Source organism: Armigeres subalbatus, chromosome 2, assembly GCF_024139115.2.
Source record: "Armigeres subalbatus isolate Guangzhou_Male chromosome 2, GZ_Asu_2, whole genome shotgun sequence".
Taxonomy (NCBI): Eukaryota; Metazoa; Arthropoda; class Insecta; order Diptera; family Culicidae; genus Armigeres; species Armigeres subalbatus.
The window spans coordinates 151,167,665-151,185,061 of NC_085140.1; the positions used below are offsets into that span (position 1 = coordinate 151,167,665).

The 17,397-nt window shown below is 38.8% G+C and overlaps 2 protein-coding genes across 2 annotated transcripts; one reads left to right on the forward strand and one right to left on the reverse strand.

Annotated features, from left to right (window-relative positions):
- The first annotated feature begins 1,380 nt into the window (after positions 1–1,380).
- LOC134215282 (uncharacterized) lies at positions 1,381–2,481 on the forward strand. Its single transcript, XM_062694502.1, has 3 exons — positions 1,381–1,641; positions 1,719–1,844; positions 1,912–2,481. Exons 1-3 carry the CDS (start codon positions 1,569–1,571, stop codon positions 2,412–2,414), a joined length of 702 nt encoding a protein of 233 aa, XP_062550486.1. The 5' UTR covers positions 1,381–1,568; the 3' UTR covers positions 2,415–2,481.
- A 12,856-nt stretch (positions 2,482–15,337) lies between these two features.
- On the reverse strand, positions 15,338–16,473 carry LOC134215283 (uncharacterized). The gene is made up of 3 exons (XM_062694504.1): positions 16,265–16,473; positions 16,074–16,175; positions 15,338–16,006 (listed from the first exon to the last, which is right to left on the reverse strand). The coding sequence occupies exons 1-3, from the start codon at positions 16,335–16,337 to the stop codon at positions 15,504–15,506; spliced, it is 678 nt and encodes a 225-aa protein (XP_062550488.1). The 5' UTR covers positions 16,338–16,473; the 3' UTR covers positions 15,338–15,503.
- Between the last annotated feature and the right edge of the window lie 924 nt (positions 16,474–17,397).

Below are 17,397 nucleotides of genomic sequence, written 5' to 3' on the forward strand. Positions count from 1 at the left end.
CCCACAGGCTCCGTTAAAAGCCGAGTTTATTATTTCACCCCCTGGCCATGCATCCCCTTGGCACGGGTCGTTTGACGCCTTGGGATTAGGGGTAAGGGACGATGGTCCCGGTCTAACTCGCAGTGGCCATGGGGAGGGGTCGTCAAGCCCTTGGACAAAGTCCCTGCTGCCCCCCAAACAGCTGTGGAAGTGGAAGTGCTAAAATGAACACTAAACTGCGAGGCGGCAATGTATGTCCCAGTGGGAGTTGTAATGTCAATAAGAAGAACAATAGGCATACACGCATTCAGGAAAAAAGTGACTTGAATAGAGGTTAAATTAAATTGTTTCATAGAATATTGAAGCCTGTGGTTTAAGTATAATGGAGCCGACTTTTCTGTACTGCAAATAACTCTTAAACAAAGTAATGAACTCAACACATCCCCAACCGAAATCTGTGTTTTTAGACACACTGTTTGCCTTTCGCGTATAATAAGTAAACGTAAAGGCTATAGGATCACTCCAAAACAGAACTTTTGATAGAAGACTCGAAGACCCATAGACCAATCGACTCAGCTCGATGAATTGAGGTGATGTCTGTATGTATGTATGTGTGTACAAAAAAATGTGAGACACACTTTTTTGTACTTAGCCTTATCCGATTGCATTCGACGCGGAATCCTTCCCAATTTTTCACTATTGAAAATTGGCCCAATCGTCCGTTGCATTCCGGAGTTATTTAAAAACCATTGTTTTTTCCCTCATTTCTCCCATTTTAAAATCTACTGCAATGCATTCAAATGAACGCAAATAAATGTAAATTGATGGATATAATTGAATCTACCTCTCTAAAGTGCAATTTTGACCTCTCTTATGTGCTTTTCTTGTGTTTTCTTGTTATATAATACACGAGAAAGGCACTATCACCGCTTGGTGGATTTTTCTGCGTTTTTAAACTTAACATTACTCGCAACCGGAAACGGCACCAACACTGCCAGGTGGATCAATCAGGGTTTTTTTTAATGATTGTTTCCAATAAGCCGTCAATTGGTACTAATTGTAAAAAAAATCAGGCACTTTTGATCCTGGCCAACATTAACGCAAATCTTCAATTTTAGTCGATTGCCATAATAGACAAAGACTAGAGCATTTATGGCATTTGTTTGTGCATCTTGATAGTGGATATAATTGTATAAACAGATTGATTATTCTCCTAGAAAATGGAAGATAATTAAAATAGACTCCAGCTCATACACGATCTTTATTCTTTAATTCGCCCTCACCAAAAATCTGCTCTATTGAGCTAGATTGATATCAACAAACGATATCAGTATCAACGCGCGCTCAATAACAGCGACGTCAATTACTCCGCATGAATACCAATTGATCTATTTGTATTTTGGGTATAAAAGTGCATGTTTTCTTCAACAGAATCATCAGTAATCGGAGGAAACTTATCAAAGTGTTATCTAAGTTTAGCTCCTGTTTTTGAACAAGACATTCATTTGATCCAGCATTAATTACAAAAAATAAAATCGCGAACACGTGGAGAATATTCTTGATCTGAGCAATCAATCAGTGTTGAAGAAATGATTAAATTTGCGGCTATCATTGCAATGATGTGTGGATTCAGTGTTTCTTACACGATTCCGACTCAAAATGGTGTGTTTCATTATTCATTTATCGAACAATGCAAAGAATAGTGCTTACGATACAGTTGCATATTCTACATTTCACAGCATTCCTCAATTATCAACAACCAATGGCGATCAGATCCACCCAACGTACAATGTATGGACTACACTTACTAAATCAACAATTTCGGAACCAGCGAGTAGCTGCCTTTCTCGAAGAACATCCAAACGGTACGTTAATAAATAATTTAAAATAATATTTCATCTAACAAAATATGTACAAAATATAACAATACAGACGTCGATGGTGCTGATTATCCGGTTCAAAGCCCGAATGTAGAGTCCGTGGCAGAAGCGTACCCATCAGAACAGTTCCCTGTAGAAGACGAACCTCAACCAGAAGTCCCAGCTTTTGATGAGCTTGAAACAGAAGATTCAGTCGATGATGAGCCTGCAGCTTCTGCATCTGATCCGGCTTTCGAATCAGGTTCAATTCCGGAAAAGAAGATCGAAAATCTTCCAGATACAGCTGATGCCACAGAAGAGGAGGAACAAGAAACTCAGGTCGTGCGACGCCGTACATCATCGAAGTCTACTGGTGCAAATGCATACTTCCCGATCAACTTTGGAAACGTTCAAGGTGGAGCCATTGCCGTTGCCAATTCTTACAGTACCGGAAATAGTGGATCATCCATCAGTACTGCCAAAGCCTACGGAAGTCTTGTAAATGCTGAGCTGAGGAGAAGCTCTTTGGTACAGCTGAGAAAGAAATCCGCCAAGCTTCGTGGTCGACAGTATTAAATTAGTGTAATAATAAATCAAAGCATCTTTTCAGTCCAATCATGTATCATATCATAAATCATTTACATAATGTACGGCAATCCTTCAAATCAAGATCTAAGCTAAATAAAAATGATTCATACTCGAGCATAGTGTGACATTTATTTAACTTTTATAAAGATAATTCACATCCTCAGAACATGCGCCTCACATGTAACAAACACTGCAGAAATATTGGCAGTTGCTGGTTTTTACCCGCCGCTGCCAGCATCCAAGCGCTATCGTAGGTATATGCACAAATAGCCACCATGAGTTAACCGCCAGAAATGTGTATGGCGAAAGACATCTATCGCTGGTTTTCTCAAAATTAGGAACTTTTTATGAAAAGCTATTTGGTACCGGTTATGAAGGAAGGTATCCGCTACTACGCTACTACGCCTACCAAATATTTTCTCGATGAAGGTGCTTAATTTTGAGAAATCTAACCTTAGATGCCTTTCGCCATACTGATTTTAGAAAGTTAACTCCTAGTGTATCGCTGTAATCACGCTCAAAGTAGGCGATTCATTCTTTAAAAAAAAATGCGTTAAACCTTTCGTATACATCCTTCCTAAGGACCACTTATTACTTTTTAATAAGATCAATAAAAATATATAATTTTTAAAATCGTACATTACCAAGAAATTCGGCCTGCCCTGAATCAATCAAAGCAACGTTTTTGATTTTATCAAAAATTGGTGTTATAAAACCAATATAAAATCATTCATGTTTCCAAAAAGGGAGTTTATTTCTTAGACAAAAACAGTGTAGAAAGCTTCCAATATCTTGGTAGCCAAATGGCGTCCGACGGCGGTACCAAGATCGACATAGGCGCACGGATTAAGGCTACCTTTGCGAGTTTAAAAAATATCTGAAAAAAAACAGACAGATAAGTGAGCGCACCAAAATACGAATTTTCAACTCTAACGTGAAATCTATGGTGTGCAGCAGTGGTGAACACTTAACGACTGCAGGTGTTCATCAACAGATGACAACTGGTTCTCAAACAACGAGCTCCATCGTCGTTATCACCAGAGGCCGATAGCAACAGAATTTCGGCATCGGAAATGGGGTTGGGTCGTCCACAATCTACGTAGGGGCGGAAACGAAATCTGTAAACAAGCATTAGACTGGAATCCAGCGAGACATCGCAGCAGAGGCAGACCCAGAGGTTCATGGCGGCGAATAAGGAAATAAAAGAAGTCGACCAAAATCTAACCTGGCAACGTGCTAAAGCAATATCTGAACATCGCTCAGGATGTAAATCTTCCAGGTCGGCCCTTTGCACCACAGGAGCTGTACAGGGCCCATAAGTAAGTAAGTAAACTCTTCTGAACTCGGTGTACAAAGTCCTGTCGCGTATCCTGTTTACCAGACAGAGACCGCTTGAGGAGTCATTCGTCGGCGAATACCAGGCAGGTTTTCGTGAGGGCCGATCAACGACGGATCAGATGTTCAGCCTGCGGATGATCCTTGATGAATTCTGGGACTCACCATTTCTTCATTGATTTCAAAGCAGCGTACGATTCAGTGAAAAGAAATGAGCTGTGGCAGATAATGTCCGAACACGGTTTTCTGGTGAAAATGATTAGACTGATACGTGCAATGCTGGATGGCTCGAAATCAAGTATTGCAGACGAAGTGTCAACCTCGTTTGTGACCTTAGACAGATTGAAGCAGGGTGATGCACTTTCGAATTTATTGTTCAACATTGCACTAGAGGGCGCTATTAGGAGATCTGGCGTCCAGAGGAACGGCACTATCATCACACGGATGCATATGCTCCTTGGCTTTGCGGACGACATCGATCTCATTGGAATCGATTGCTGAGCAGTAGTGTAGGCTTTTGTCCAACTGAAAAGGGAGAAGGCGAGGATAGGCTTAACCATTAACCCTACAAAGGCAAAGTAGATGGTGGCAGGTAGAAATAAAGGAAGACCTAGTGGTGTTGGTACCTCAGCACCAGTGCTTGATGGGGATGTGTTTGAAGATGTTGACAAATTTATTTACCTTGGAACGCTTGTGAGATGTGACAATGACGTTTCCCGTGAAGTGAAAAGACGTGTTGGCTTTGCGAATAAAGCCTTTTACGGGTTACGTTACCAGCTCAGGTCCCGCTACATGCATACGTAAACGAAATTTGCCCTATACAAAACTCTGATTTACCAGTGGCCCTATGAACATGAAGCATGGACGTTGAAAGAGGCGGACCGGAGAGCTTTCGGAGTTTTCGAGCGAAAAGTGCTGCGTACAATACTCGGAGGGAAACTAGACAATGGTGTGTGGCGAGTTGTTATTTTTTGTGAAAAAAAAAACATTTTGTGGAAAAGTTTGTAATTGTTTATTGCTAATATTGATTGATATTGATTGATTGGGGCCCTCCTTAGCCATGCGGTAAGACGCGCGGCTACAAAGTAAGACCATGCTGGGGGTGACTGGATTCGATTCCCGGTGCCGGTCTAGACAATTTTCAGATTGGATCTTATGAAAAATTTCCGTTTTTTAGGCGGGAATTTTATTTAAGTCATATACAAACACAGCGGATCCAAAGACGAATCGATTAGTGAGAAAATCTTGCAAATTGGCTAACCCGTTCGTGAGTGTTAGTGGCTCAAAGGTAATGAAAACTCATTTTTATATATAAAGATTGATAACAAAATCTTGAAAATCCGTTGATAAATGATGAGCTTGTTAGTCTCAAAAACCATTTTTTTTTTGTTTTTCGTTACGGTCTCATTCTCTATAATACTGAAATGTGCTCCCATATCCGTATCGAAATAAAAAAAAATGTAGAATTACATGAAAAGAAGGAGTAAAAATGGAATTCTCACAATCAATTTCCAGAATTGAATCGCTGGTTTTTGAATGAATTTGAGATGAATTGATTTCAAAGAAATCTGGTGGACCGTTGACCTAAATGGGTACCTTTTTCCATAAATCAAACAGTTGAATGTCTTTAGGGTCTGCTGTTCAAAAAACGTTCCGTTGACTTCAGTGCGCTGGTCACTTAGTGCGAACGTCGGATGAAAGTATAGCGAAAACAATATTCAACAGAGAACCAGATAGGGGCCGGTGACCAGGGCTGACAATAGTCGTCGTCGCAGCACCAAATCCACAGTAGCGACGAGTTGTATTGTCTTCATTGCTATTCGATCAGGCATTGAAAAAAATCAGATCATGAGTAAAAAGCGGCTAAATTCATGCCAACTTGATGCTCTGCTGCGGCCTAATCGCTGATGCTTTCTAGATCGTTGAAATTTGGCGTTCGTTGATTCAATGTTTAAAGATCTTCATCGCTCACCAATGGAAAACAACTGAGTGAGGCAAATCACTTGGTAACCTAACAATGAGTGTTAGTTAGAAAAATTAAGTCCGCTATGAGAATGGAACTCTGATACATTGCATGCGAGGCTTTGATACTTTCTCTCCTCCATCCCAGCAACTTGAAAGCAGAGTGAATAAAACAGAACACCTGATGTGCTTTAGTTTTATTCTAGTAGAGCAAGCGTAGTCGTAGCTCCAGTCGTAGTTTCCCTGGATACCATACCAAGTTTGGCTTGGCGAACTCTGTTGCTCGTTGTTTACGCAACAACGATCGCTCATAATCGTTGTTTGGTATCCATCTGAGCAAGGCTGTTCACTCACTGGCATAGGATGCTATGATTGAATTAGATCAATGCTCGTCCGCTTCACTCACGCTTTCAATGCCTGTACTCGATAAGCATATGCGGTATTTCGAAAAATTTCGTTTCAGATGGTTCGAAACGAAATTCCGCGGAATTTCGCGGAATTTGAGCATGGCGAAATCTGATTTCTTGATTTCGTTTCGTTTCGTAAATTTTCAAAAATTTCGCTTGAAAAAATTAGCCTTTAACGAAATTTAACGGAATTCCGCGAAATTTCGAAACAAATTTAGACTTGAACCATACTATCTCATACGTTCGTGTATTATCAAATTTTTGCTGCGCCGCTGAACAAAAGCTTAAAACTGTTTTCAAAACTTAATTTAATACAAATTTCTCTATTAACGCTTACTGCAAAATTCCATTCTGAGTCGACAAATACGTACTTAGTTTTCTTCTACAATACATCTTCAGTGTTTTGTTAGAAATGTCCAACAAAAAACTCAGGCTCAGATTGCAAATATAATCAGATATGAATCGGAGCAGTACAACTTTGTCACATAGACAAAGTCGTGGCATGAATTCCTGAGGCCTTTGTGAAGTATATTCAGAGCGCCCCTTTCTTAATAAAGGCCAATTTCTTCACCTCTCATGCCTCAAACTAGGTTTAAGCGCATGACTAAGCATCGCTTAAGAGTTAAAAAGGCCATAATATTATGATTAAACGAAGCATCATTTTTCGTTGGATTGATTTGAAATACGGTTTTCATCTTCGAGTTTTCAAAATAATTTCGTTTACAATAAATATTCGTTTTTTTCGTTCACATAAATTACCTTTTCTACAAACCAAAGATTCCTTTCCCGTGGTGCTCACGGAGATGTAGAGCATTCCTCGGTTTCTTATAATAATGAGTGTAGAACTTATTTTCCTCTCCTAATCCTAAATTGACTGTAAGGGCATGACCGGCTCATACTGTCCATAGCAGTTGTTTCCTGCACTTAATTGAAGTCGGTTGGGAATGAAAAATTGACAACATTTTTTGCATGCCTTATATGCACAAACACATAATGAGAGGAATTTCAATACTTTTATATGAGAACATTAATGCTTTCAGAGAAATATTTCCTTATCTAAATGAATCCTTAGAATATTCTGAAAATTGTCAATTTAATCCAACATGTTCAGTAGTTTCAAACATGCCATCAAAACAGAAAGGGTGCGCACCCATTTTACATTTTTTTCAAGCGAACAAAGAACGTGGAAAAACCGTGACCGTGGACAATTTTGAACGTGAAAATATCTCGAAAACTGTTAAAGGATTTTAAGTAGACCGTGCTTAATTGTTTTCAAAGGTGATTGGAAGTCCAAAGACACGAAGCAACTCATCAATAGGATCAGAAGCATCATCCGGAAATGGCTGCCGTCCAACGGTCATGTGAGACCTACAAGATTAAACTACGCCGCACGACGAACCACGGACCATATGCTATTATTCATTATTCTAAGTTTAAAGACTAAGGCCAACTCTTTATATAACGTATATCAGATTGAACTGTACTTCTTTGTAGTTTTCTTTCCGAGCAATTCTTTTCATTCTCGCTATTTGGTGGCCACCCATTATTTAAAGACAAACAGACAATAGCTGGGTTCGTCGAGTTAATTGTATATATGTAAGACTATGGGTCTCAAAGCTTCCTAAAAACGAGTGAATTTGTAAGGAAAATATATCCTTTTGAATTTGTATGAGAAAGGTAAAATTATTTCTTTATATATGGCAAACTGCTGCCGTAAAAACTTTGCGATCACATTTCTGAAACACGAACTGAAATACATATCTTTGGGCATTTTTGAAAGGTGCAGAGGATTCGTCTAGCGAGAAAATATATGCTTTCAACAATTCTCTATCTGCGTATACGCCTGGCACAGATGAGTATTCCACCAGATAAAAGATAAAAGTTAGCTCAATATCATAAACCACGCAAGTCAATATGAATGAAATAAGGTTTTAAACAGAATTTGAATCAGAATACAAAAAAAATCCCACAATTTCTATATTTTTATATACTTACTGATATAAAGCTGAACAGATATAAAATCTATCAGATTCGAGAGCACACACTCCACGAGTAATTCCTTTAAAGGCAACACAAATGCTGGGTTATTGCCTTATCGCCAATGGTGAACGGGAACGCGGCGATTTATCACATACTGCTTCTTTTGTTACTATAACTCTATTGGTCTCAACGCAGTTATTTGACTTTGAAAAAAAATAAAATCAGAATGGCGTACATAATGTAAAATTAGTTCAACAAAATTTCCGCGGAAAAAAAATAAAATTTCGTTTCGTTTCGTAAAATTTCGAATTAAATGGACCATGATTTCGTATCGTTTCGAATTTTCGAAAGTAATATATATTTCGTTCCGTTTCGTTTCGAATCCACATAGATATTTTGAATTTCGTTTCGTTTCGTTTCGTTAGGAAAAAGTGTTTTATCGCATACCCTTAGTACTCGATACATCGTCAATGGCGCGCACGACGTTCGCTTTAGTCGTGCAACCAAATCGTCATGACGACATCGAATAACGAAGACTTCATACCATTATTCTTCAAGCGGCAACTGCCATGCGAAGATTTTTATTAATTCCTGGTAAAAATGAATTTGTTGGTAAATACACAGTTGGTAAATAACTGTACAATACTTTTACAAAGAAATCAAACTGCATCTGATTCAGATTCATATGATATATGAATGACGAAGTTATTTTTCACTAGACAACCATCTAAAAACAATTAAAATAGCTTTATCGAAAATGTTGTTCAAATATGTCCCACTTGCCCCATGTATGTTAAAAGTCAAGGGCAAATGAAAATGGCAGATTTTGGCTTTAATTAAATTTTTTAAATCGTTTTCGATGTCACACAATTATTTAATTGCTCAAAATATTCACTTTCCACATCAATGATAAATTTAGAAACGACTATTTAGTTGGAAATCCATGGAATTAAAATAAAAGTAATAGATTTTCCCGGTAGTTTAAAGTCATGATCAAGCAATAGCATTAGTATGGTGCCCCAAATGGTTTTAATTTCAAATATTTTTGTGTCGAGTAAATTCGTTTATAGTTCTGCTTCATCTTCCTAGAACATTGTTTACCATTAAAAACGTTCATCAATTCATCTGCAGTCATAGTACCGACGTACCTCGTATTTTCACTTACCCCGGGGTATCTTACATCCTTTATCCACAGACAAACAGACATAACACTCGTCAAATTTTCATCGTTCACTGGTTTACTGGTCAATTCAAATAATCATTAGTTGGCCAATCGGTCACTAGTGGCGCGTGCATCGGATTTGCTCGAGTTTGACATTTGCTCACTACCGCCATCTGATTCGTGATTTGCCCAACTAACTGAAATCAACAGATGTCGTTAGTGTTTAAATTACGATGAATTCGATGAGTGAATGTTCAATGTGTTATGTCTGTTTGTCTGTGCTTTATCCTTCTTCGCTGTTGAAATTAATAGATATTTTTTTGGAAAACATGCATTTTTCAGAGTTATCCAAATTAGGCACTAAGACGACAAAACCAGTATTTCAATATTTTCAAACTTTCGTAAATTTATTTTCTGAAATTTCCTTATTTATTTATTCTTTATTTACAAATGTCATAATTATATATTTTTATGTTTTCTTATTTTAAAATTTACATTTGTATATGGTTATTTGTATCATATATTATTTTTTTCATTTTTTTATTTTTTTTTTTTCACGTTTTTATATTATAAATTTTTTTCCCATATTTTTATTTAAACAAATTTTATAATAATATAATATCTATTTTTCCATATTTTTACAATAAATTTAAGAAACCTGGCTGCACAATACAAAAAAAGTTACGGGAAGATTGAGAGGTCATCATTTACCTAGGTCGATATTATCTGACAAAATGTTGGTAGGTTCAGTGATCAAACTTTATAAAAACGGGAGAAGCTGACAAGGGACAAAGAAATGGTAATATTTCTAATACAATAGAAGAATCATATGTATTTAAATAATTTCTACAATATTTTTTATTCATACATGCTCTGTGTTGTCAAATAGAGTTCCTTATTATTTACCCAACCCACTCCTTCCTAGATATCTATGAAGGTAGCATGGGTTCCCTGCATCTTCACTAGTAGATGTTGAACTAACATTCCTTCCCATCCTTCCGTGATTGTAAAGACGTGACCAGCTATACAACTGCTTCTGTATAGGAAAAGGTATAATCCCAAGTACCGACTTGCGACAATATACAAAAGATTGCTCAATAGAGCATTGTATACTTAGTCACCCACGATTTGTACAATCACTTATGCTTTGCTCAGGTGACCAAAACTAGTACACTTACCCTAAACATTTTTATAAAAACCTTCAATCACATCTCTTCCAGCACTACCTTAGCACAAACAAAACTAAGCTTATCTCTGTCTCTTCATACAAGCATAAATGAAACATCAACCTTCATGCAGTCAATGTGGTGGTGTGACTATAGTGATCGCATCCCAACGCTATTTTTGTTGATGTTCTAGGTTATAATCCCGTTGGGCTCATGTAATTTTTGTAATTGCTTTCCGAAAATTTTCGCGAAAAGTGAGTTAGGCGTAATAGTGATGAAACGAAAAAAAAAATCATCAAGTAGGCATGATTTTCGCTTATCTTCTAGGTTCACTCTAGGAGAAAGATGTTCCGCTTGATTTCGTCTCATCGAAACGAAAAGTACGAACCCTGCTCCTGAGTTCTGCGAACGAATTCGAACACATTGAAAACGAACGCCGCATAGTCCATAGTGAAGTTGGAGACGGTGAAAATATGCATAACCATTCATTATACCAATACGTAGTACACGGATTAGGGTGGCTCAAATTAGTATGGAAAAAAAAACATTTTTTTTATGGGCCGCCCTCTTATTCGGTTCTTTTTGATGTCCTGATGCTCTGGACAAAATTTCAGCCAAATCGGTCAAAGTTTGGGCAGTGCTAAACTCATTGGAATTTCATATGCAAAAATGTATGCAGAAACATCCGAAACCAGTGATTTGCAGTTGAACGGCACAATTTACGATGAAGAGCTATGATACTCATTCAGATCTTGAAGAATTTAATACATAGTGTTATGCTGAAAATCGCGAAACGATTAGTGTTTGCTCGGCGAAGTTATTAGTATTTCTCTGAAGTTAGGTTTGAGCAAATTTCGTTTCTTTTACCTTTGAAAAGAAATGAATTCACCCCTACAACACGCTAGTAAAATGGTCATATCTTTGCCTAATAAACTCTAATCTTCTCGCGGTTTTCAACATAACATTCTGTATTCAATTCTGCGGCTCTTCATCGTAAGTTGTGCCGTCCAACTGCAAATCACTGTTTTTTGATGTTCCTACATATATTTTTCCATATAGACTTCCAAAAAGTTTAGCACCGCCCAAACGTTGACCGATTTGTCTGAAATTTTGTCCAGCGCATCAAGGCATCAAAAAGAACTGAACAATAGGGCGGCCCATCAAAAAACTCGAAAAAGTGTTTTTTGAGCCACCTTAACACGGATAGAAACATTCATAAAAGGATGTGTAGGATATGTTGTCGGAAGTTTTGAAGAAATTGTCGCTGTATCTGTAAGAGTTCTATAGTATACCTGAAGAGTAAATTGCTATCTTCGAGTATGTAATAAAACCATATTCGTTACTTGGTATGTTTCCCGTGAAGTAAAAAGGGGTATTGCTACAGAAAATACGGTCTTCTACGACTGACGTAACCAGCTTACTATCCATGAATGCATGGATGATCTAGACAAATAAGGAATCACACAAATCTGGCACAGTTGTGTTCGTGGCAGCAGTTTACCGTTTTGATTTAAATTCCGAACATGCCTCATATCCCGAACACTCGCTTTTAGACAGCCATTTTAGCATTATTCGAGTATTTTTTTTTTTTTCCATATGAGTTTGAATTCGTTTGTAAACTCGATCCTCAGTACAGAAAGCCGATGCATGTGCTAAAACGCCAGTGTTCGGAATATGAGTCATGTTCGGGGTTTGAGTCAAACCGAAAGCTTCCGTAACATTCAGATTGAAATAAAATTCGCTCGGCATAAAATCTAAGTTCATCTGACAGCCTATTACGGACATGAAATATGGAAATTTAAAGTGGCATACCTGAAAGCATTTTCAGCTTTCATGCAAAACGTGTTGCGTACAATTCTCGGTGGAGACCTTTTTTTGTCTTTATTAGCGAGACTTTCAGCCCTAGGTTGGCTCGTCTCGCGTAGAGAGCTTGAATATAGTGTGTGCCACAGAAATAATAAGACACTATCATATTGAAACTGTATTTGACCCCGGGAGTCCTACTACGTCCCAGAAGGGGACGTGCCTAAGCCCCAAACTGCTGGTCTAGAGCCAACGGCTGCTTCCGGGGTGGGCACACAAGACCTTTTTTTCTCCCGGGTCCCAGGGCGTTGTTTGAAAGGGAGAGTTTACGGTGGGATGGTCCTAATAAAAATTAAGTTAATTTACCTTTCAAACTTTTTATTCGGTGGCTACGGGTGACGGTGACGGCGTTCAAACACTTCGCTGGCGCAATACTAGCAGGGAGGTGGCAACGGCGGGAGCGATGCGCCGAGAAGCTTGACAATTGTTGAATGGCGGATGTATGACGCTAGACTGGTGGTCGATCGAGAAACTGTGCTAGCGAAGAATGGCTTCAATCGAGGATGGCGTAGGCAGCGGGTGACGTCAATCGAAGCGAGCTTTGCACTGGTGCACCGTTGGCCGGTCGAAGATCGCTGGCGGCGTAGAATGGCTTCCGGGAAGCAAACGGCGGCTTGAAGCCTAACGACATGTCGCGACGGGGTTGATGGGAAATCCCACGGGCGAACGACTTAGGTGAGGAAGAGTTGTCGTAGCGCAGCGCCGGGGTGGTGTGACGTTTCACCACGGGCTTGACAGCGACTGTAGGGCGGCCGGTAGTTGGTCCAAGGACCGCGAAGGCTATAAATGGCTTGGAGGGCGGCTCGTTATCAGCCGGCTGGTGGTTTACCGATGAACGGAGACGGTGTGAGGTGGCTTGGTTGGCGGCGAATGTCGAGGGACGATGGCGCACTAAAGCTTGGACGGTGTATGTTAGTGGGAGTCGATCAACGGCGACTTTAAAAGCGTCCTAACGGTCGCCTTGAAAATAATTTCCACTTCACGGTACAGGTGTGTACTGCAACGGTTGCAAATTTCGGATCACGGTTGCAAATTTCCCAAATTTTCCGGATATATCCACGAGGAATCGACGTTGCTTCCCACAAATACACGACCACACCATCGTTCGATCACACGATTAATAATCTCTTCTTGTCGCCTCTACCTTTTTCGACGAGCGAAATCTTCCGGCCCCACTCGGTGCTCACTCTCGCTGCATCCGCCAACATAGCCCCCCATTTCGCATTTGTTCTTTTTCGTCACCCGTCATCACTTTTAGTTATCACCGTCATCACCGCAGCCAAACGAGCGATTTCAAATACCCTTGCCTAGTTTTCGTGAAAAAAACAGAGGTACATGAAACTTCGATAAAAACCATTAAACCAGTTGTAGATATTAATACATGAAAACCAACGTTAGGATCTAAGCTTTCGGTCCGCTATGTGATATCCAATATAAAATAGGGTTGATTAGAACAAAATTACTGAACATCCAATCGATTGCAAATAACCTTATTATGGAACACTTCATGTCCAAAATTGCGGCGAATGTAAACAATGCCGTTTTAATGCAAATATTAGCCACAAATTCGTTCATACCGCCAATGTCATTGCTACAATGTACCAGTAACCGACAATTATTGCTTTTGAGCGTGGTTGTCGACACAAAAAATGATTAAGAAGAATGATTTATACAGGAAATACTAAACTGTTCCATGATGTGGGAAAATTTTGTCGTGGTCACAATTGCAATTGTTTGAGAAACTGCATATATCCATTTTACACAATTTCGAGAAAACAACAAAAAACTGTTTTTGAACAAACTGGCACCGATTTCTTCGATACAGATCAATAGTTTTTGGCATAACACAACACTCTGGGGCACTTACAGTGCAAAAACTGTAAGCGTAGTCCATAATTGCTCTTCAAACGAAAAAAATTTCATACATTCCCAAACAATTTTTTTCCGTATTTTTTGACAGAATACGTATTTTTGGACAAGGATTCAGAATATATAAAATTCTCATTTTGGCCAAAAATATTACATATGCAGTTTCTCAAACAAACGTTTCAATTATGGAACACTGATCAATTTAATTTGTCTCAAATAAATCAAATTCAAAGCTTTTTAAACATAAGAAGCAATTATGATGGGTTGCTAGTTAGTTATCTAATATTGCTGATAGAAATTCATTTTCCATTGAAAATAGTGAATTTGATTGTGAAATTATTACTTTTTGGCAAAAGTGTTCCATAATTGTGGGGGGAGTGTACCGATTCTCCGGTGTTTCTCGCAGATGGCGCTGTCGGCTAATCTGTCTGCACTCTCGTTTGTCGTTACTCAAACTATTTGTTTGTGAAATATAGGTCAGTTCTGAACTACATGAAGGGGTCAGTTTCGGACCACCATTTTTGAGAATGCCGAAAACGTATACTTTTTCTTTACCCTCTGTATCTCCTAACTTTCCACATCTGCACCCACAATGAAGCCTCAGGAATAAAGAATAATGTCCCCGCTACAATATAGACTCTGCCATTTAGGGGGTCGGTTTGGGAACATTCTCCCCCACAATGGAAAAGTTATAACAATTTCAATTTGGGCTCAATATGACCCCAGAGCACAGACAGTTTTTTCAGGTGTACATCTATTTTCAAGATTTTTCAAGCGATTTTGCACCCAGAGGACAGATCTCGGCGAGTTTTGCCAAACTACCAAAAAATAGGAGACTCGGTTAAAAACTAAAAAAAATGGCAGCCTTTCAAAGTGGCCTGGGGTCATATTGACCCCAGATCACAGACAAAGGTTAAGGATAATTGCCTGAAAATGAGGGACACTTTTTGCGCTCATACATGCACCACACACATTTACATACACATACATACATACAAGAACAGATATCATCTCAATTCAACCAACAGGTTCGATTAGTATATACATGGGTCGCCAAACTACGTACATTTAGGTTACGAGGAAGGCAAAAAGGAGCATGTGATATATGTTTAAAAAGTTCGGTTATTTCATAGAAACTAGGATGAAGCGAGTATTTATTATTGAATGACTAAGTTAAATAATTACACAAAAATGAATATTATTGCTATATCTTCCTTCAGACGAATCACACACGAAGATGAATATTATTTCTATATCTTCCTGCAGCGTATCTTAGGGCGCGGAAGTCTTTATCACGAATCTATATTTATTATTTTAATGCTTAAGCTACAAACTAATATCGGCCTCTCAGTGCAGCGTATCTATTGCCCAGTTGTACCCGAGCGTTTCTACTCTGTCCAGCGTTTGATGGGCTTCCATAGGCAGTGGCAGTGCTGGTTGCCGATCCTCCCTTTCCGGTACTGTACGAGTTGGCAATAGCAATGGCCCCGCCACTGGCACTTCCGAAGCCAACTGGGAAATAAACGTTTGGCTCATCTGAGTCTCCTACTCCACGTAGCCCGACCTGAGCGTCCTGTTCCTCCTCTTCCTCGGAGTCTACTTGGACAGCTGGGACTTTGGTTTTCCTCTTCTTTGGGATAGCGCTCGGTACAGCAGCTGGAGCAGCAGGAATGGAAAGAGACTCGTCAGCAATGGGTTGCTCGGCTAAGACATCGTGGAGAGCTGGCCCATCTGGCTGGAAATGATCTTTGGCAGGATACTGCTCAGAATGGAAAGCGTCAGCCTCCGGATCTACGTTGGGCAATTCAGCACTTCCAATATCTCTGTTCTGACATCCTGATAATTTAATAAAAATAAAAACAATGTATGGGGAATTTCAAGTTAAACAAAGATTATTGCTCACCACCCGAATATGGAGCAGCGGCTATATTTGATACACGTTGATTCCGTAACTGCTGATTCTGGAAGCGAACTCCATACAGTGTGCGTTGTACAGTTCTGTAACCTATTGATGTAGGGTAGTTCCAGAAGGTATTTGAGAAATATAATTTAATTTTCTGGGAAAAAAATGCATCCAACTATTAAGATTAATACCATTTTGTGCGGGAACTGAGTATCCCGAAGTGAGTCCGCATAGCACAGCAAATACAACAACAGCCTTGATCATTTTTGGATGTTTGACGATCGAGCAGGCTATTTATTTTACGTGGATATGACTTTTAATCTTCCTAAATGTTTCGAAATCACGTTTGATTGTTTTCTTTGCTCGAAACTAGACGCAAAACTGTTGCGATGCTCTGGTAAGTTCCCTCCAATCACTGATATTTTCGATATCGGGAATAGCGCTTTTATAATGAAAACGACGAAAGCATTAGTTAGTATTCATGCGTAGTAAGGTGTTATTGCTTCCTTTGTTCCAATGCGCGTCGTTATTGATCTTCTATGTCGGAGTATCAAATTCGATCGAACATGATTGTTTGATTTTTTTATGAATGGACAAAACGTAGTGAAACCATTGTATATTTCCGTCGGATGAGTAATTCTTTTGATCAGTAAAGGCGCATAACAAATCATATAGATCTGATAAGAAATCGAACAACAGTAAAACGTATTTCTGTCAATTATTCCAATTAGAAACAAAATGTTTACGGTATATAACAGTAATATTTGCTGGATTTCATTGAATGTATGGTAATGTGACCAGTAAGCGTCCTGCAAAACGCTGAGCGCCTATCTAGATTCTGTCACTTGCTTGGAAAGATACACAAAGCTGATACCTTCTATATGTCACTAAATCGTATAAATAGTGACATAAAGGAATAGTAATTGCAAACATTTAGGTGATAAAATCGTTTAAATTTACGCTTTTTTGGCAATTTCCAAATCGCTGATCGGTCAGTAATCTGGAAAAGTATGCTGATTTTAGGTAAACACAACTCAGATTACTGAGTTTTAGTATGTTTCAAAATTGTTGATAAATTTTCAGTAAAACATTTATGAAGGAAGGGGCCTCAAACCACCTTAAGAACCTTCCCCGGCCCCAAAAACCTCTGCATACAAATTTTCACGCCGATCGGTTCAGTAGTTTCCGAGTCTATAAGGTTCAGACAGACATAAATTCATTTTTATGTATATAGATTATATTTTTTCATAAAACTGAACAAACAAAATAAACAAATATATGTATTGCTAGGAAATTTTTGATCCATTCAAAAAAAAAATATGTG